An 18,599-nucleotide genomic window follows, 5' to 3' on the forward strand; every position below is an offset into this window, starting at 1 on the left:
TGAGACTGGCCAGGAGCACGGGCGCACACCTCTGCAGAAATGCCTGCTGCTCCGGGAGGAAGTTCCACACAAAAGGAGCAGCACGGTCACTTTAGGGGCTTCCCGCTGACCTCTGGGCCTTCGATCTGAGACCAGGGAACATCCCCAGCAAGGAGAAACGCCCACTTCCTGACGGATTAACACCCCTGCTCCCTTAAGGAGGGCAAAGGGGGTTAAAAGCAGGGAGACTAGCATTGGGGCTCCCCTCTGCATGGGGCGATTCTCTCTCTGCTGTCAACTTTGCAGGGTCTGACCTGATATTTATTAAGAATTCTGGGGCTTTCCATATAGCTCCTTGAAGGTTCTGGTTTCCTATCTCCATTCTGGTCTCTTTAAAATGAACAAATAAGAGGGCGTTTGGGATGCTCAGAACTGTATTTTGGAAGGCAACACAACTCGCAAAGATCAGTAGAACCTCATCCCCCTCATCTGGGATATAATACTTCCAATCACAGAACCCCAAATGACGTTAGCTTTTAGGATGTTTACAATAGACTAAGAGCTCTCTCAAGATGGGGATTGCCTTTTGCTCATCTCCACGTTCCTGGCATATGATGAGCACATCGGAAATGTTTCCTGGTTAAATAAATGGTTCCCAGAAGGGAGTCACAGGGAGGATGCAGCTAATGAAATCCCCAGGGCCTTCCTCTACTTGCATGGTGACCTAATCCTTAGTTAGGCAGCTGGGTCTGGGACCACAGGACAGGGTGTAGCATTTATCCCCACGAAATCCCATCTTGTTGGAAACAGCTTCTCTAGATCTTTTACGGCCAGCTCAGAGCAATGAGCCCCCTCCTGCTGATGACCCCGGATTAAAGTCTCAGCTCTAGCCCCCGATGAGCACCTCATTCCTGCAAACTCCTCAGTGGAGGGCCACGCCAGCTGGCCGGCTCATGTGTACCTGAGCCGAACCGTCAGTGTCAGGGTCAGGCTTGGCAAGCTCAGGGTGTAGACGGCCTCCTACAGCCAGGCCAGAGGTGAGGGCATTGAGTCTGCAAACCTCTGACCTCTGTACCAGCCACGCTTCACACCCAGCCTCCAGAAGCCCAGATATTTTGGCCGAGAGGGTTGCCCCCCACGGGCTGTGCATACCTGAGATGCTCAGCTTACTCGGGAAAGGAGGAGAACCCTATCCGGGACCAGAACCACATCTCACGGGACCTGGTGCGGGACTGTTAATCCCCCTTTTCCAGGTGAGGAAAGTGCAGTGGGGCGAGGCTGGACTGCCAGGACCTGGAACAAACCCTAGGTCTTGCCTCTTGCTTTCCCGTGACCCAGATGTGCCTAATTTCCAGCCTTATTCCCCTTCCTCAGTTCTTCCTTAGAATTAGTTCTGCTCCCTCCGAAACCAGGACGCCACTGGGTCTAGCCTGCAGTTAAAAATCACCCAATGATAACAATAATAGGCGCGGGTCCATTTATTGAACCCCCACTATGTTGCACACGTCATCACCCTGCTGATGAGAAAGTATACTCTTTCCGCTTCTCTGCACAAGAAAACTGAGGCCCAGAGAGGAGGAGTCCAAGACTACATTTCCAGGAAGTGCCAGGCTCAGATGCAAACGTGGGTCTGTCTGAACCTAGAGACCATGTGCCTGACGGCACAGGACTTGTCTCAAACTGAAGCGGCCGTTGCCGGACCCCTTCCCTGGCAGGGAGGCAGACATGGGGACCCGGTCGATCTGCCTACGCCTCCCCGGACGTCAGCGCGGCCAGGCCCAAGACCACCACCGGTGCAGGGGGAGTATCTAGCACCCTGAAAATAGCCCCACGGCCCGGCGCTCCGTTTGAGAAGGTTCCGAACCCTGGAAATTTCAAGGCATTCCCCATCGGCAGCTTCCCGTATTTCTGTGTCCCAGCAGCTGGCCTATGGGAAGATGTTCAGGCAGGCTCATCTTTCCCAGGAATTAACTCAGAAAGTACTGGCCGGGGGCCTAAACTCCTGGCACTTTTACCGTTTCAAAACACCCTCCAGTATGGGCCAGCGTGAGCAGCCAGGCGCGGAGGTTACTTTGGTAAAACTGGCACCAGAGGAGAACACAGGCCATGAAATAAACAGGGCGGGTGAGTCCAGGCTTAAGTGCAGAGCCGAGCCAGGTCATTGGAGAGGGACAGATCTTGGGGGTCACCTACACTCACCTCCAGCTGTAGTGGGGAACTCGGGCGTAGAGACGGGCTGGGCTGTGCCCACAGAAACAGAGCTGGGATTCAAACTTCGGTCTTTTGGCTGCTTGCCAACCTGCTTGCCCATCTCAGGGGCTGACGTTAGAATTACATTTAAGAATTGATCCCCAAGGAGCAGCCAGGGGGTCTCCGCAGAGATCAAGCTCAGAAGGGGCCAGATGAGCTCCCCCCAGAGGGGTGAGGAGAAAAGGATCTGCCTTCGAGTCTGCGAAGGAAATGGGAGGCTGCCTCGCTCCCCTGTGTCATTCATGGCCACCCCAGCCAGAAATGGAAATCCACTGGGACAACTTCTCCACCCCTTAGCCTGGCATTCAAGGTCTCCGGGGCCGGGCCCCAACTTGTCTCTCCGCCCTTATCGCTGATGGCTTGCCCTCCCGCCAGCCCGCACTCCTAGTCTCTGCGATGATCGCACGTGCATTCTCGAATAAAATGCCTCCTATCTTCTTCTCAAGGCTTGTCCATGCACCTCCCTTCCCTTCCTTGGGGCGGTGCTCCAAGCACAGTCCACCTCCGAATCTTTCCCAAGCAGCCCCTCTTCGGGCCTTTAGAGCGCCTGTCACCTCTCCCACCCATGTCACACGTCATCAAAATGTTGTTAAGGAAAAGCAGCAGCTACCTTTACTAAGGCCATGCTCTCTGCCTGGCTCTCCACCGGCATTATCACATCATCACGTCCTTACCTTCGGAGCTGAAAGCCATTCTTTCCATTTGACAGATGAGGACACTGAGGCTTCAGAGGCTGCCCCAAATCACACTGCCAGAAGTTGGAACCCAGGACTCCACCACCAAGGCCCCTAACTTCTAGACTGCTGGCCCCACCCCTCCCAGCGCATACTGCCTCTCTGGGTTAGTTAGTGTTTCTGGATAGGCATTAGGTCTCTGAGGACTTGGACCATTTTCATTCATTTATTCACTCAACAGAAGTTTGTTGGGTACCTTCTATCGCATTCCTAGGATCTAGTCTTTACTTTGGGCATTAGAAATGGAGGAAGAAGTGACAGTCTATGCCCTCAATGTGCCCCAGTCTGTGTGGGTGACAGACACACAAAGCAATAAATGACCGAACAACGCAGGTGGGTGATATACAGGGCTAGCAGACCCAAGAGAGGGAGCTTCTGGCCAAGTTTACCTACAAATTGGAACCTGTGACAAATTGGCTATGTTTGTGCCCTGAGCCCCTGGTATATCACCTTGCAGGCAGCAGGTGGTCACAATTGGTGGCAATGACCAAGTGAGCACACGGTGTCAGCGGGGCCCCAGAATATCCATCTAGCTGATGTGTGCGGCTGGCCATCCGGGATCCTTGGAGTTTCACCCAACGCTTATAACAGTGGCAGTGGCGTGGGGATGGCATATGACACTTCAGGTGACTGAAGCTCCTGGCAGGCAGGTGTGGTGATGAATCTATCTAGGTGACCCCTGCAGAGCCCAGCACTGTGCCTCACATCAGGGAGGAACTTGTAAATATTGCTGATTATTGATAGAGGCTCCTGCTATCTGGGGACACACCGTCTCAGATGGTCACTGAGGTCATGCTGGATGGCACATCTCAGGGTCTCTCAGTCTGTCTTCCATTCATCACCTCCCCACCTGCTAAAAATACATGCAATCTGCATTTCCTCCCTTCCTGGGTCCAAAGGGCCAGAATTCTTAAACCTGACCAGAGACTCTTGAGAGGCCACAGCAGCCGAACACGGAAGAGTGTCACCTCTGGGTCACGTTTCCCATTTCTCCACCAAAGCAAGTGTCCAGAGCAAACACTGAAGCAAACAGCTGGGTCCCAGACCCTATGGGGCAGATCACAAGCTTTCCCTTTACCTGGTTCCAGGTAAGGAAACATCTGCCCTGCCTCCCTCTGAGCCCCTGGAGTCCTGAGCTACAGTTACTGCCAGGCGGGCTGGCCCAGGGAACAGAGAGAAGTTTCCAGAGCTGAGCCCCCGTGTGCCAACTTCTTCCTTCCCGTCATTTTTCCAGGCTCTCTGCAGGGCACCCCTGTACTCTAGCAAATGAGCGCAGGACTGGTGTGGTTTAGGCACCCACGAGCAAAGGCCCTCAAGAAGGAGCTAGGGTCTTAGGACCTTGTGTCCTGTCCCCCCAGGCTGCTTCTTCCAGGGCTCTGCCATTTGGTTGGGCTATAGTTGGTCTCTAGACTTGCATCCCAGGCAAGTGGGTATCGTGCCACCCTGCACGGGAAAGGGGAGAGAGCCTCGCTACTTCCACTGGAGTTTTCTCCAGGCCCCTCTCCTACTCCACCCTGCATCGGAGCCAAGGACCCCAGGCGGCAGCAGGGGGCAAAGGCTTCACCTGCCTCAAGCATCGGGCCAGTTCTTGGTCCCTAATGATCCATTCCTACCTAGACTGTGCACTCCGGCCCCTCCATCAAAACAAGCACCAACATGACAGTGGAGCTCTCTGACATTAGCTTCTCAGTTCCAGAGTCTCTGTCCCCAAGAGTGCAAGGCCTCCCAAGTGCCTTCAGGGAACCCACATCCTCTCTCCCCTTCTGGCCCGGAGGTCCCTGCCCCAAGACTCAAAGCGCTGGAGTTAGGATCACTGTGTGCCTGGCTGTCACATCCTGTGCACTTCTGGCACCCCTTCCAGAGCTTTCCAAATCTTCTTGCGAGCCATCAAAAGATCACCTACATTCCTCATGCACCTATCACTGTCCAGGGGCAAGCCTCCACTTCCCTTTTCCACTGAGGATTCCAATTCTGTTTCCGTGAGCCCCGTCCAGACCCTTCTGCGCTCCAGACTCGCTCGCGTGCTTCCTCTTCTCCCGCGCATCCCAGCTCCTCCATCCCGGCCCCGGTCCTGGCCACTGCTGCGGTCAGGTAGCCTCCCAAGTCCAAACCCCAGCCCATCAGGGGGCTCACCGCCACCATTCTTGTAGCAGAGGTAGGGGAAGCGCCACACGTTGGCCAGGTCCACCGCGAAGCCGATCACTGACAGCAGGAAGTCGATCTTCTTGCCCCAGGTCTCCCGGGGCTGCTCGTCGCCATCGCGGGACGCCAGGAGACACTGGACGCCGTTGCGCTCTTTCACCACCAACAGCTCCGCGGCTTTGCGCCCTTGCACCGGCTGCTCCGGCCCCGGGTCCGCCCCGCCGTTCTCGGGCTGCACCTGCGGCTTCATCCGCGCCAGAAGCATGGGTGCGGTTGGCGAGGGGAACGTCAGCCGTACTGGGAGCGCGCCGAGGCTCTGCTTGGATAAAAGGAAAAGATGTGGTCACTAGGCCATCCCGCCCTCCATGCGCCTCCCGAGACCTCCCGGGAGCGCGGGGATAGAGCGGCCAGCGCGCGCACCGAGCGGACGCGGGGTTCCCCCAGACCCGCGCGCGTCTGTTGATAAAATTTGGAAACAGCGGTAGTGGCGCGGAACTGAGACGGAACTTAGAGTTGGAGACCAACCCTGCCGGCCCTGTGGGTCTGGTCCCGGACCCCACAGCGCTTCCCCCATTCGCCCGCTCCCTCTCGCCCCCAAATGGCTGGGTTGGGACACGCGGAGGCGGAGGTTTCCCAGGGCGGTGACCCTGCCCGTGCCGTTGGCTGCCCCCTGTCCCCCAGCTCGGGGTCTGTGCCACCTCCGGCAGCCCCAGGAGCCTCCCGACACTTACCCCTCCGCACTTCAAAGTCGCTACCGCTCTCGCTCTGCGCACGCAGCCGGGGTCTCCGGCACACCTCGGCCGGGCGGCGCGCAGGGCGCACTCACGTGTCCGGCAGCGCCGCGGTCCCGGGTGCCCCGCCTGGCCGCGACGGGCTGTGGGGCGCCGGCCGGGGCTGGGCTCCGCCGCGTGGCGCTCGGGCGCGGCCCGAGGAGCGCGGGAGGCGCGGGGCGGCCGGCGGGGCGCGCGCTGGCTGCTTCTGGCCGCGCCGGGCGGGGGCCGGGCTGGTAATGTAGCCTGCGCCCCAGGTAACGCGCCGATTGCATTAAGCCCGCGCCGGGCCCGCTCCGTCTGGAGCCTGTTAGCGCTAATGGAGACTGACAGCGTGGCCGGGGCCGGGCAGGGGCGGGGGCGCGGCGCGGGTTCGGGGGGCGACTCGGGGACCCGGGTGCCCACTCCCTTTCCAGCACGCACCGGCGCGCCAGACGCAGCTCCCGGGGGCCACCGGGCTCTGACTTCCCACCGCGGGAAGAGAGCGAGACGCCCAGAACTGGGGGCAGAGTCGCGTCTGAGAGGGGGCCGGGAGAGCAAACGACCCGAGTCAGCACCACCTCTGTCATCCGCCGCAGGCCATTTAAACTTACCCTGCCAGAGTTTCTCCGTCAACCAAGTGGGAATGTTCTGTTCAGCGCATTGCCGCCGTCGGCAAACAGGCAAACACGATGGCCGGCCAGTTGGCCGGCTCGGGGTTGAAAGGTCACGCCCCAACCCTTGCTCCTGCATCTCTGTTAAGGGCAGGCTAGCCCAGATTTGCAGTTCTGACCCTCGTTCTATCAGGCTTCATTCATTTCTGCACGCATTCATTTACCCCTAACTCATTTGTTCCTATCTGTGCCTGCTATGTGCCAGGCACTGTTCTAGGCCTGCACAACTTAACTCAAAAATCCCTGCCCGGGGGGCGTGGATATTCTGCCAGGGAGAGACAGGGGAATCAAGAAGCAAAATAAATGCACACATTCTATGGTATGTGAGGTGATATTTGCACAGGGAAAAACAGCATGGTAGAGGATGCGCAGTGCTGTGTGCGGGGAGGGTGGGGAGGCTGTTGGGTCAGGGAATCTGAGAAGGCGACGTTTAAGCAAGTAAATGGACCTGGTATTCACGGATGCATTCCCTTGTTTGTCCATTGGTTAATTGATCCATTCTTCCAACGATCACCTGCTACATGCCTGATCAGTGCTGGTTAATGGAGCTAGTTCCTGCCATCAAGGAGCTAACAGTCCAGTGTGTAAAGAGTCCATCACGACCCAGATTGGTCAGGGCCGGTTGTAACCACAGGGGTATGGAAACTGGTTGGAGCCGAGTCGGCAAGTAAGGGGTGAGGTGGTAATTCAAGACGGCGTCACAAAAGTGACAACACTTGAGTGGGATGGACAGGAATTTGGATAAACCCAGGCGTGCTGACCTCTCCGTCCTTTAAACATTCCAAGCTCAGACCCACCCCAGGACCTTTACACTTGCTGTTTCCTTTGCCTGAGTTGTTCAGATCTCAGTTCAGTGGTCCCTTCCTGTCCAGTCAAACCTGAAATACACCCCCACTCTCTATCATGTTGCCCTGTTTTATTCCCTTCATTACATCAGTACACAAATTTATTTGTTCATTTCTTGTATGTCTTCTCTTGGGTAGCATATGACTCCATGAGGGGAGGAACCTTGGCTGTCCTATACACCACTCTGTTCCTGATACCTGGAACATACTAGGGCACCAATTAGTATGGAAACTGAATGGATTAATGGTAATGCATGGAGGTGCTTAGAGCATTTTCGCCAGGGGAACCATCAGGACAAATATCCTCTGTGATGGATGTGGAGAGAAGGGGACAGGAAATGAAGGATGGTGAGCCTGCCCTGGCCTTCTGGGGGCTGATGATGGGTAGAGGCAGAAGGTCAGGGAAAGGACTGAGCAAAGGTTTCAGGAGTGCCCGGCACCACGGGTTCCCATCCACCAAGGATGTTAATCTTCTTTGGCCCATGGACAGTCTTGACAAGCCTGTGAGGAAAGCAGGGAAGAAAACACCTTTCCATTTCTCGGGTCAGGAAACTGTGGCTCTGAGGATCCCAGGGACCTGCCTGAGGTCCCACAGGTTGGAAATGACAAAGTTGAAATGAGAACCCAGGCCTCCTGGCTCCCAGCCCCTGTCCCCTCCACCAGTTTATGGAGGGAGACACTCAGAATGTCTCTAGTGGTCACGTTTCCCTCCTCTCCTTTTACCCCATACCCCACCCAGCTGGCCCTGAACACCCACCTCTGAACACCTCAGCCTTCCCCCCGCCGTAGCACCCCCATGGAGGATCCCCATCGCCTCACTGCAAAAGCCTCCCGGCTGGCCACCTCACATCCAGTATCTGTCTGATCACCTCCCTCTTCGGTCTCCTCTTCTGTCTCCTCCGAGAGACGACACACAAAATGTGATTTAATTAACCGCGGATTGAAGGTCATTTTATTTTCTTCTTTATACTTGTCTTTGTGTGCCAACTTGTCTACAATGAGCATCTGATACTCGTGCAATCAGAAGAAGATAAGCCACAGTTTCTCGAAATCCTCCAATCTTTTCGAGATAATATTGAAACACCTTTAGCAGGATGGACAAGACTCTGCCCGTCCGTTCAGGTACCCTGGATACCTTGTGCCTCTGGATTTTTAACTATGCCGTTCCTTTCTTCATCTACCCGGAGAACTCCTATTCATCCTTCAAAACCTCAGAAGTCATGCCCACTGTAAAGCCTCTCCTGGTAACCACCTCCTTCTTTTTTTTTTTAAATTTTTTTTTCAACATTTTTATTTTATTTTTGGGACAGAGAGAGACAGAGCATGAACGGGGGAGGGGCAGAGAGAGAGGGAGACACAGAATCAGAAACAGGCTCCAGGCTCCGAGCCATCAGCCCAGAGCCCGACGCGGGGCTCGAACCCACGGACCGCGAGATCGTGACCTGGCTGAAGTCGGACGCTTGACTGACTGCGCCACCCAGGCGCCCCACCACCTCCTTCTTTATACTGCTTTGTGTATTTGTCTAGTACAGTTATCGGTGTGATTTCCCTACTAGGGGTAAGGAAAGTGCCCAATATTTCCTGTTACACAGCTTGTGCTATGGAGATGTGTACAAAACAGAACTAGAAGAGATCTCAATCATCGGTTGGGTTTGGGTTATCGGACGTTTATGTTGGATTCCTCCAGAAGCCTAACCTGAAACAAAGATTTGAGTTCAAGTAGTTTACTTAGGAGGCAGTTCCTGGAAGCACTGGTATAGGAGTGGGGAGGAGAGGCGAGAAAGGAAAAGGAACCAAGAGGGGACGTTAAGGGGCAGTTACAGCTGTGGGCAGCTGGTGTTTAACCCTGCTAGGGATCTCCGGGAGGCTGCGTAGAGCAGGCCTCTGTCGTCCCACTCCTGGGCAAGAAAGTTGGAGTATTTACCCATTAAGGCTGTTCCCAGGGTGCTAACTTGCCAGCATTTCCAGCCTGCCTGGCGTGTGGGCTGAACATGTTCCAGCTGCCAGGAAGAGGCTTCTAGCAGAGTCCGGGTACCGGCGGTGAGGAGCTGGTGGTGGGGTCTGCGTTGGCAGGCACAGCATGGGCGGGGCACTGCAAGTGAGCCACGGGGCTGGAGGGAGGCATCCCCCCACTCATGCACACCATCAGAGGGCCAGTCAGCAAGCCCAGAGGGTTCCACCTGGTGGTTTCAGAGACTTCTGGGGGACAGCAGTGGAAACACCAGGCTGGGACTGGGCCGAAGGGGAAGGCGTCTCTCTCCATTTCTGACCCAGACTCCCTGCACATCTCTCCAAGAGCCACGGGGCCATGTGGCTTCTCTCCATACCCTGCATTCTGCCCTGCCAGGTGGCCTGAGGGCAAGTGGGTGGGCAGACGGCTGGAGCATTATCAGAGCTAACTTGATCTCGGGGGAGGCGTCACTTCCACTTACCATGGCACTTGGTGACACAGGCCATGGGCACAAGGCGATGGCTGGTGCTGTCAGTCCAGCTCTGGACATCTCCCGGCAGACGCCAAGACCCTGACATGCAAAGGATAGGCTGGAGGACATTTGGAAGCCAAGGGTCTGGGTACTGGGTGTGTCTTGAGAACACTGTCAGAACTTGGACCTTCATTGCACGGATGGGGGAACTAAGGCCAGAGAAGAGGAGAGGTTTGCCTGCAAATTTTCTGCCTGCCTTCCTTCCTTCCTTCCTTCCTTCCTTCCTTCCTTCCTTCCTTCCTTCCTTTTTCCCTCTTCCCTCCCTCCCTCTCTTCTCTTCTTCCTCCCTCTGTGCCCCCCACTTCCTTCCTTCCTTCCTTCCTTCCTTCCTTCCTTCCTTCCTTCCTTCCTTTTTCTTTGCCTGTTTGTTTTGTTTTGTCTTTTAACCAGGGGCATTAGACCTATGTCCTTGCACATGACCTGCCCTGGGGCCATTGGTCACCGGCATAACTTACATTGTATTTACAAATAGCATAAAAGTCCCCTTAATAAAAGACCCAGAGAAGCTGAAATCGGTCTCCTCCAGAACACCTCCCACTAAAGCCCCTCAGTCCTTGAGGCTTCTAACTCACCCATAGGCGGCTCAGACCTTAGAGTCTCCTCTGTTGAGCACCTACCCCAACTGGCCACATCCGGGCCCTGGCATGAAAGAGCATCCATCCGTCACTGACGTCCACGTTTACATCCTCCGCCTGAATCCAACCACAGACTGCATGTCTCTACGTGGGTGATAAAAGGCACCTGGAATTCACCGTGTCCGAAATAGAATTCTTAAGCTCCCCTTCCTGACTTTCCCAGAAACATGCTCTTCCTCCTTCTCCCTCATCTCAGGTGATGACATCTTCTTCCTTCTAGGTCCTCAAGCCAAAAAACCTTGGAGTTGGCCCTGACTCCTCTTTTTGATTCTTCCACATCCAATGCTATTGCAAACTCTTTGCGTCCAAGTGGCCTCACCCCTCCCCACCTCCACGGGGACCGGGCTGCTCCAGGCCATGCCGTCTCTCACCTGGATTACTGTGCAGTCTCTGAGTGGCCTCCCTCATTCTCCCCTTTGCCCTGAAGTTTAAGCCCTACCCCGTTGCCAGACCTTTTGGAGACGAGCTCAGATCCTGTCCCTCTATCTCCATGCTCTTATCTTATTCGGGGGAAAACCAAAGTCCCTCCAAGGGTGATATGGATGAACAAGTAAACACATCCTTTTGCGGACTCGCCAATGCAAGCCCAGCTAAGCCCTGTGGCCCCCCGAGGCGTGGGAATCAGGCAAGGAGACAGGCAAGAAGAGAACGGGACGGGCAGGTGGTATGGCAGAAAGAACCCCCGGGGCTGGGAGTCAGCACCCAGGGTCCCGACTCCTGCTCGGCTTGATTTCAGGCTTTGGGGTAATGGCCAAGTCCAATGACAACATGGGGATGAACCACAGGAAGAAGAAAAACAGAAAAAAGGGAGGTCAGGAGAGGAGCTGGGGAGGGAGAAAAGGAAAGGAGGGGTTCAAGGCAAAGGGACTCCTTCCCTTGGGAAGAAAGGTGGTCCTCCCTCCTCTGCAAGAGCCCCTTAAGACATCCCTTGGCCTTAAGGTAGTCATGAGTTATGGTGACATGGTGCTCACACCTAGTTTGCACCTATCTCCACGGCAGAGGGGATTTGTGCTCAGCTGAGCAGAATGAGCCATACATAGCCAGGTTGGCACAAGGACTTTGCACCCCTGGGGAATACCAGAGCAATGGAGGACCCCCCCAGGAACCTTCATGCCCAGGTACCCTCCATTAGAAGACCAGAAATGCCTTAGGTAATCTGATGAAATGTGGATTCTCCCAGAAATATGCACATACACACAGCATTTCTAACTTGGTGTGAAATGTATCATACGTGAGCAAAAGTATATAGAACAGGTATGAACACTTTACAGTTTAAATAATATTAATGATATGAACATAGAAGAACCCACCTCCATGGGTTAAGAAATAGAGCATTTCCATAGTCAGTTAAGCGTCTGACTTCGGCTCAGGTCATGATCTCACGGCTTGTGAGTTCGAGCCCCGTATCGGGTTCTGTGCTAATAGCTCAGAGCCTGGAGCCTGCTTGGGATTCTGTGTCTCCCTCTCTCTCTCTGCCGCTGCCCCGCTCACGCCCTGTCTCTCTCACACGCACAAAAAGAAATAAACATTAAAAAAAAAAAAAAAAAAGGAGAAAGAGCGTTTCCGGTTCCCCATCAGCCCCTGTGTGCCCCTCCTCAACAGCCCCCTTCACTGCTCTCCCCCACTCCAAGGCAACCACCACCACTTGCTTAGCAAGTAATCATTTCTTTGTCTTTCTTTACCACCTACCGATATCTCCCCAACAATACATAGTTTCCTTTTGTCCTTCTTTGAACTTTGTATACAGAGAATCACACTACAGACATTTCTGTGACTTCTTTGGCTGAATATAACATTTTTGAGATTCATCCGTGATGGAGTGAGCTGTAGTTCACTCATTCTTATTGTTGGATATATTCGTTGTATCGGAGGAAGAGTAACTAATTCATTTATTCATTCAACTGTTGAAGGACATTTGGATTATTTCCATGTGTTTAATATTTGAACAATGCTGCCCATAAACTTCGGTACAGACTACTTCTGTGCATGTGTGCATGGGTTTCTAGAGTTTCTATACTTAGCAAATCGCTGGTTTGTAGTGTATGTGTCTGTTCCGTTTTATCAAGGAATGCCAAACTATTTTCTAAGATGGTTGTACCAAATACAACTCTCTCCAGCAGAGTTATTTCTTCACTTCCAGTTTCTCACATCCTCCCCAAAGCTGGGTATTATTTACACTTTGAATGTTTGCTAGTCTTTTATTATTTTAAAAAAAATTTTTAACGTTTATTCATTTTTGAGGGACAGAGAGAGACAGAGTGCGAATGGGGGAGGGGCAGAGAGAGAGGGAGACACAGAATCTGAAGCAGGCTCCAGGCGTTAGCTGTCAGCACAGAGCCTGATCCAGGGCTCGAACCCATGAACCGTGAGATCATGACCTGAGCTCAAGTCAGGTGCTTAACCGACTGAGCCACCCAATCGCCCCTGAATTTTTGCCAGTCTTTTATTTTTTTTAATTAAAAAAAAAATTTTTTTTTAATGTTTATTTATTTCTGAGACAGAGAAAGACAGAGCATGAGTCGGGGAGGGGCAGAAAGAGAGGGAGACACAGAATCAGAAGCAGGCTCCAGGCTCCAAGCTGTCAGCACATAGCCTGACACGGGGCTCGAACTCACAGACCGCGAGATCACGACCTGGGCTGAAGTCGGATGCTTAACGGACTGAGCCACCCAGGTGCCCCTTTGCCAGTCTTTTAGATGTAGCTTTAACCTGCATCTTCCTGACTTCTAATGACATGGAGTATCCTTTCACATGTGTATTGTCCATGTGTGTTTCTTTTTGTCCTGTAAAATGATGACGTGGTTGGTGCAATTTGCTTGCTTGTTTGTTATTTTCTATTGGCTTGTTCGTCTTTTCTTCATGATTCATAGTAGTTCTTAGTATTCTGGGTACAAATATTTGTCAGTTTTATTGCAAACATCTTTTCTTGGTTGCATTATAAGTCTTTTTTCCCTACGTGGTAGGGAAAACCTTTATTTTCACATAAATAAGGGTTATTAATGTTAATGTAATGTTCATTTAACTTAACTTTTCTTTTGGTTTAAGTATTTATGTTTCAGTTAAGAAATCCTTCTACCTAGGGGGCACCTGGGTGGCTCAGTCGGTTAAACGTCCGACTTCGGCTCAGGTCATGATCTCACAGTCCATGATTTCGAGCCCTGAGTCAGGCTGTGTGCTGACAGCTCAGAACCTGGAGCCTGCTTCCAATTCTGTGTCTCCTCTCCCTCCGACGGTCCCCCGCTTGCACTCTGTCTCTCTCTCAAAATAAAATAAAAACATAAAAAATTTAAAAAAAAATCCTTCCCTACCTGATATTTTCCTAAATTACAATTTAAAATTTGCCAGGTTTTCCCTTTATACTCCCCCTCAATAGCTTAACTAACGTTACTGCCTCGGTATAGACTTCCACTTGTAAGATGAGTGCTGGGGCCTAACGTAAAGCATGGTGACCATAGGTAACAACAGCATGTTACGTATCTGAAATTTGCTAATACAGTAGAGCTAATGTGTTGTGACCATACCCCAAAAAAGAGAACTCTATGTGAGGTGATGGATATGTTAATTAACTTAATTATGGCAACCGTATCACAATGTGTATGCATATCAGATGATCACTTCGTACACTTTAAATACATACAATTTTATCTGTCAATTGTACCTCGATAAAGCCAGGAAAACAAACAGACGAACAGCATTGCTTTGTAATATGGTTTTGCTACCTGATGGGGCAAGATGCTTCAGTTCTTCAGGAGTGTCGTGGCCGTGCTCTTCCTCACGAATTTCAGAATCAGCTTGCCGAGCTCCTTGAAAAATCCCATTGGAGGATCCACCGCGATTACACTGATTGTAGAGATCGATACGGGGAGACCTGACATTTCTACAGGATTCAGTCTTTCTATCCAAGAGCACAGCGCATACCTCTGTGTATCTGTCATCTTTAACGTACAAAGCATTTTAAACAGAGGTTCGGGGATCTTCAGATTCCCACATGCAACCCATCTCAGAATCCCTTGACATTGCCTCCTGCTAGCCTCCAGGCTCTCTTTTCTCCGTGTCATACACGTGAACCCATTCTTACAGCCACCTCTCACCCCCTCCCGGTTCGTCCTTCGGGTATCCATTCCGAAGAAACTGACCAGCCTCAGCTTCTTCTGCAGCTTGGAGATACAAGACGGTGAACTGGCTGAAAGCGTGGTTTTAGGAGCCACGATGCATGAGCTCTAATCCTCGTTCCGCCCCGCGCTGTCTGGGAAGTCTTGGCCGAGTTCCCCTACTTCTTTTGTGCGTCTCAGTTTCTTCATCTGTAAAATGGGTGAGATGGGGATGGCAACCGTACCCATCCACAGCATTGTCGAGAGGATTAAATGAATAAATACATGTAAAGCACTTGGAGCCATATACCAGCACAGTGTAACATGTTACTTCTGTTGTTTCAAAACCTTTATTTCTTATGTCTGTGGGAGATAGGCGTCTTCCCCAGAATTTTAAATTAGGTTTATCGGACATCACCATTCAGGCCTGGGATGGAATCACAAATATACGTTGGTATGGCAATGATGAGTGTGGAATTGGAATTTTTTTTAGAGAAATTTGGGATGGTTCAAAGCCTGGATTCACCACTTGTGCGCTGGGTGCCTTTGGTTTCTGAGCCTTGGGTTTCCCACTTTTTTTTAACTTTTAATTTTTTTTTCAAGAGAGAGTAAGCGCATGAGCAGGGGGTGGGGAGTGGACAGGGAGAGACAGAGAGAGGGAGAGAGAGAGTCTTAAGCAGGCTCCACGCTCAGCATGGAGCCCAACGCGGGGCTTGATCTCACAACCCCGGGATCATGACCTGAGCCCAATCCAAGAGTCAGACACTCAACTCACTGAGCCACCCAGGTGCCCCTCAGTTTTCCTGCTTGTAAAATGGGGGTAACATGGGGGGTAACATGGGGGTAATTCAGTCTGTTAGGCGTCTGACTCGGGCTCAGGTCATGATCTCACGGTTCGTGGGTTTGAGCCCTTCGTCGGGCTCTGTGCTGACAGTTCAGAGCCTGGAGCCTGCTTCAGGTTCTGTGTCTCCCTCTCTCTCTGCCCCTTCCCTGCTCACACACACTCTCAAAAACAAATAAAAATTTTATTAAAAAAAATTGTTTTTAATGTTTTTATTTATTTTTGAGACAGAGAGAGACAGAACACGAGCAGGGGAGGGGCAGAGAGAGAGAGAGACACAGAATCTGAAGCAGGCTTCAAGCTCCGAGCTGTCAGCACAGAGTCTGACATGGGTCTTGAACTCACAGACTGTGAGATCATGACCTGAACTGAAGTTGGACGTTCAACCGACCGAGCCACCCAGGCGCCCCAAAAACAAATAAACATTTTTAAAAAATGTTCAAATGGGGGTAACATACCTGTTCGATAAGATAACCAATGGGAAGGACTTTGATATCATTATTGGAAGAGACCCATTTCTCAAGATTCCACGATGCCAGCCACCGCCGTGTCCTCAGGGGTCACTGCTTCTTCCTAGAGGCCTTTCCCTCTCTGCCACTCTCCCAGATCCCAGATCACACTAGGCTAGCAGGCCGTGCAAAGGTGCAGATTCCTTGGTCCCATCCCAGAGATTTGGATTCAGTGGATCTGCAGCAGGGGCCTGGAATCTGCATGTTTACAGTGTGTTTAATTCCTGTTTAAAAAAATATAATTCCGGTGTTAGTGACACGTTTCGTAAACATAGTCCCAGGCGGAGAGTGGCTGTAGCAATTTCCACCTGCTTTGCCTGACCCGAGCTCCTTCTTTCTCTCGCACTGGTGCACTTTCTTCCGTTTGCTGTGGCCGCTTAGCAAAGAGCACACAGCCACTTCCTGGCTGAGCTGTGTTTTTCCTGGGAGGGGTGAACGGGTGCCCTCTAGGGCATGCAAGTGAGAAGAGCTGCTCCGTGCTCATTGTCTGGGCCACAGTCACGGCCATAAAACTCGCAGAGCAGATGCGTCGGATGGGTGAGGGGACAGAGGTGGGAACTGCACCCTCATCAAGGTGATCGTCGTCGAGAGGCCTCAGCACGGGGTTGTTCACAATGAAGCCAAGGGCTGGGGATGTCGCCTCCGGTCTGGGCTGGTCCTGCTCTGCCTTTGTGCCCAGGAACCCGAAGGCAGTTATTGATGGCAGTGCAGGCAGTGGTCCACACTGTGTAGACCACACACAGAGAACACCTGCCCGAGGCATGTCCTTATATGAAGCCTGCCATCTCCTCCTCCCCCAAGGCGAAAGCTGAGTGGTCTTAGGGCAAGGGCAGGGGAACTAGTGAGTTGGGCTCAGGGGGTGGTTTTCTGCCCCTCTTCATGGTAAATACCATCACCATCCCCTTGCACTTTTTTAGGAGACCGCAGACACCCTGGTGGCCGTAGCGTGATAAGCCAGCACGGTGACACTCGACTTTCACACTGAGTGGGGCTTCAAATCCTGGCTCTGTCACCTGGTAGCTGTGTCACCTTGGGCTGATGTGTGCCTGTTTCCTCTTCTACACAGTGGGGTCCATCATCATAGTTATCTTGCAGCGTAGTTGGAAGGCGCGGAAGCATCATGACTCTGAAATGCCCCCGACGTGTGCGGCATATACGAAATACACGTGGGCATTTGCTACATGTCTGGCAGGCCTTCATTGATGGAGCATTTATTGGTTGTAAGGACCACATATGATTGAGTATACTACTCACCGTGGTTATCCCCATTTTACAGATGAGTTAATGCTGGCAGAGGTCAAATGGCTTGTCCCTGGCCGCGTGGGTAGGATGGGACAGGAAGTGGGATTTGAACCCGGATCTGGGCTGGCTCCAGGGCACGTGCTCTTAATCACTGCTCTTTCTGGTGGCTCAGCGTCTGCTTCCTGGGTCCCGGCCGTCTTCATCCTCCCCGCCTCCTCACGGCCCCCTCCCCGTGCTAGCTCCCCATCTCAGGAGGACCCTTCTCCCTTTGTGGCTGGGAACCTGGAGGCTGTGGCTGATGCAGTTCTGAACCTCAGCACCGTCAGGAGCCACAGTCTTCTCCCGTCCTTTCCCCTCTGAACCAGAGTCCTTCCTCCCCAAGGCTCCCCTCCTCCCACCCCGATCCCTGACGCACCCACCCTCCCCACCACCTCTGGGACCGCCTCGACACCACTCTGCCCCTCTCCTGCTTTCCCTCTCCTGTCTCCTCCCCTCCATCCTACCCATCTATCCGGGTCTCCCCTCTTTACAGCTGTGTCCCGCTCACTCCATTTCCCCCCGTGGCTCAAGGAAGAGCCCGTGCTGCGTCGGTGGCCTTTCCCCCAGTCACTCAGGTTAGTGGCAGGATGAGCACCCAGGCCCTGGCTCCTGTCACATGGTCCAAGGCTCTTCCCACAGCCCACATCCTCTCCGTGGAGCGGTTATCAGACTGGGCACGCCCTGAGGGCACAGGACATGGGACAGGGAAACAGAGGAGGCTGGGGAGGAGGGTCCAGACTGGCCGGATCTGGGTGCTCGCAGGGTCCAAGAGAGGCCATTCCTTTCTTTTTTTGTTGTTTTTTTTTTTTTTTAAGTTTTTTAAATAAATTTTTTTAAGTTAATTTATGTTTTTGAGAGAGAGAGGGTGCGAGCAAGGGGGGGCAGAGAGACAAAGAGAAAGAATACAAGCAGGCTCCGAGCTGTCAGCACGGAGCCCAACGCGGGGCTCAAACCCATGAGCTATGAGATCCTGACCTGAGCTGAAGTCAGACGCTTAACTGATTAAGCCGCCCAGGCTCCCCTAGGCCATTCCTTTCCTGTTCCAAGGGACACAGACACACACCCATCAGCCCTACAAGGCACCGCTTTCCTGGTGAGGAGACAAGGTTGCGGGTTCTCACCGTGCATGGATAGCTGTGGGCTGTTGAGTTCCATTCAGCCCAGGTGCCGCCCCCCACCCCGTCCAACAGTCCAACAGAACCCACTTCTGGGTGCGTGTGTGCGGGGGGTGAGCAGAGGTGGTGGGGAGGGGACTCGTGAGGGGCAGACCCACTGGCCTCAAGGGAGGGTGTGCTGTCAGAAAGGGGAGGCCTGTACTCATATTCTAGGTGGCTCAAGGGCAGGGCCGGAGCCCAAAGCGTTTGCTGTGGGGCCTCAGAGCCCGGC

The 18,599-nt window shown here is 52.9% G+C and overlaps 1 protein-coding gene across 2 annotated transcripts in view; it reads right to left on the reverse strand.

The window, feature by feature from the left end:
- SLC6A2 (solute carrier family 6 member 2) overlaps window positions 1-6,820 on the reverse strand; it is a 48,482-nt gene extending 41,662 nt beyond the window's left edge. The window contains exons 1-2 of one of the 2 annotated variants that reach the window (XM_053209957.1): window positions 5,837-6,820; window positions 5,097-5,421 (exon numbers count right to left, since the gene is read on the reverse strand). In XM_053209957.1, coding sequence (XP_053065932.1) covers window positions 5,097-5,421; window positions 5,837-6,607 — 1,096 coding nt within the window. In that variant the 5' untranslated portion in view covers window positions 6,608-6,820. The remainder of the gene's footprint in view (window positions 1-5,096; window positions 5,422-5,836) is intronic. The other variant, XM_027044469.2, reaches the window with a different exon arrangement.
- Window positions 6,821-18,599: the final 11,779 nt, after the last annotated feature.

This window comes from Acinonyx jubatus, chromosome E2 (genome assembly GCF_027475565.1).
Source record: "Acinonyx jubatus isolate Ajub_Pintada_27869175 chromosome E2, VMU_Ajub_asm_v1.0, whole genome shotgun sequence".
In the NCBI taxonomy this organism is placed as follows: Eukaryota; Metazoa; Chordata; class Mammalia; order Carnivora; family Felidae; genus Acinonyx; species Acinonyx jubatus.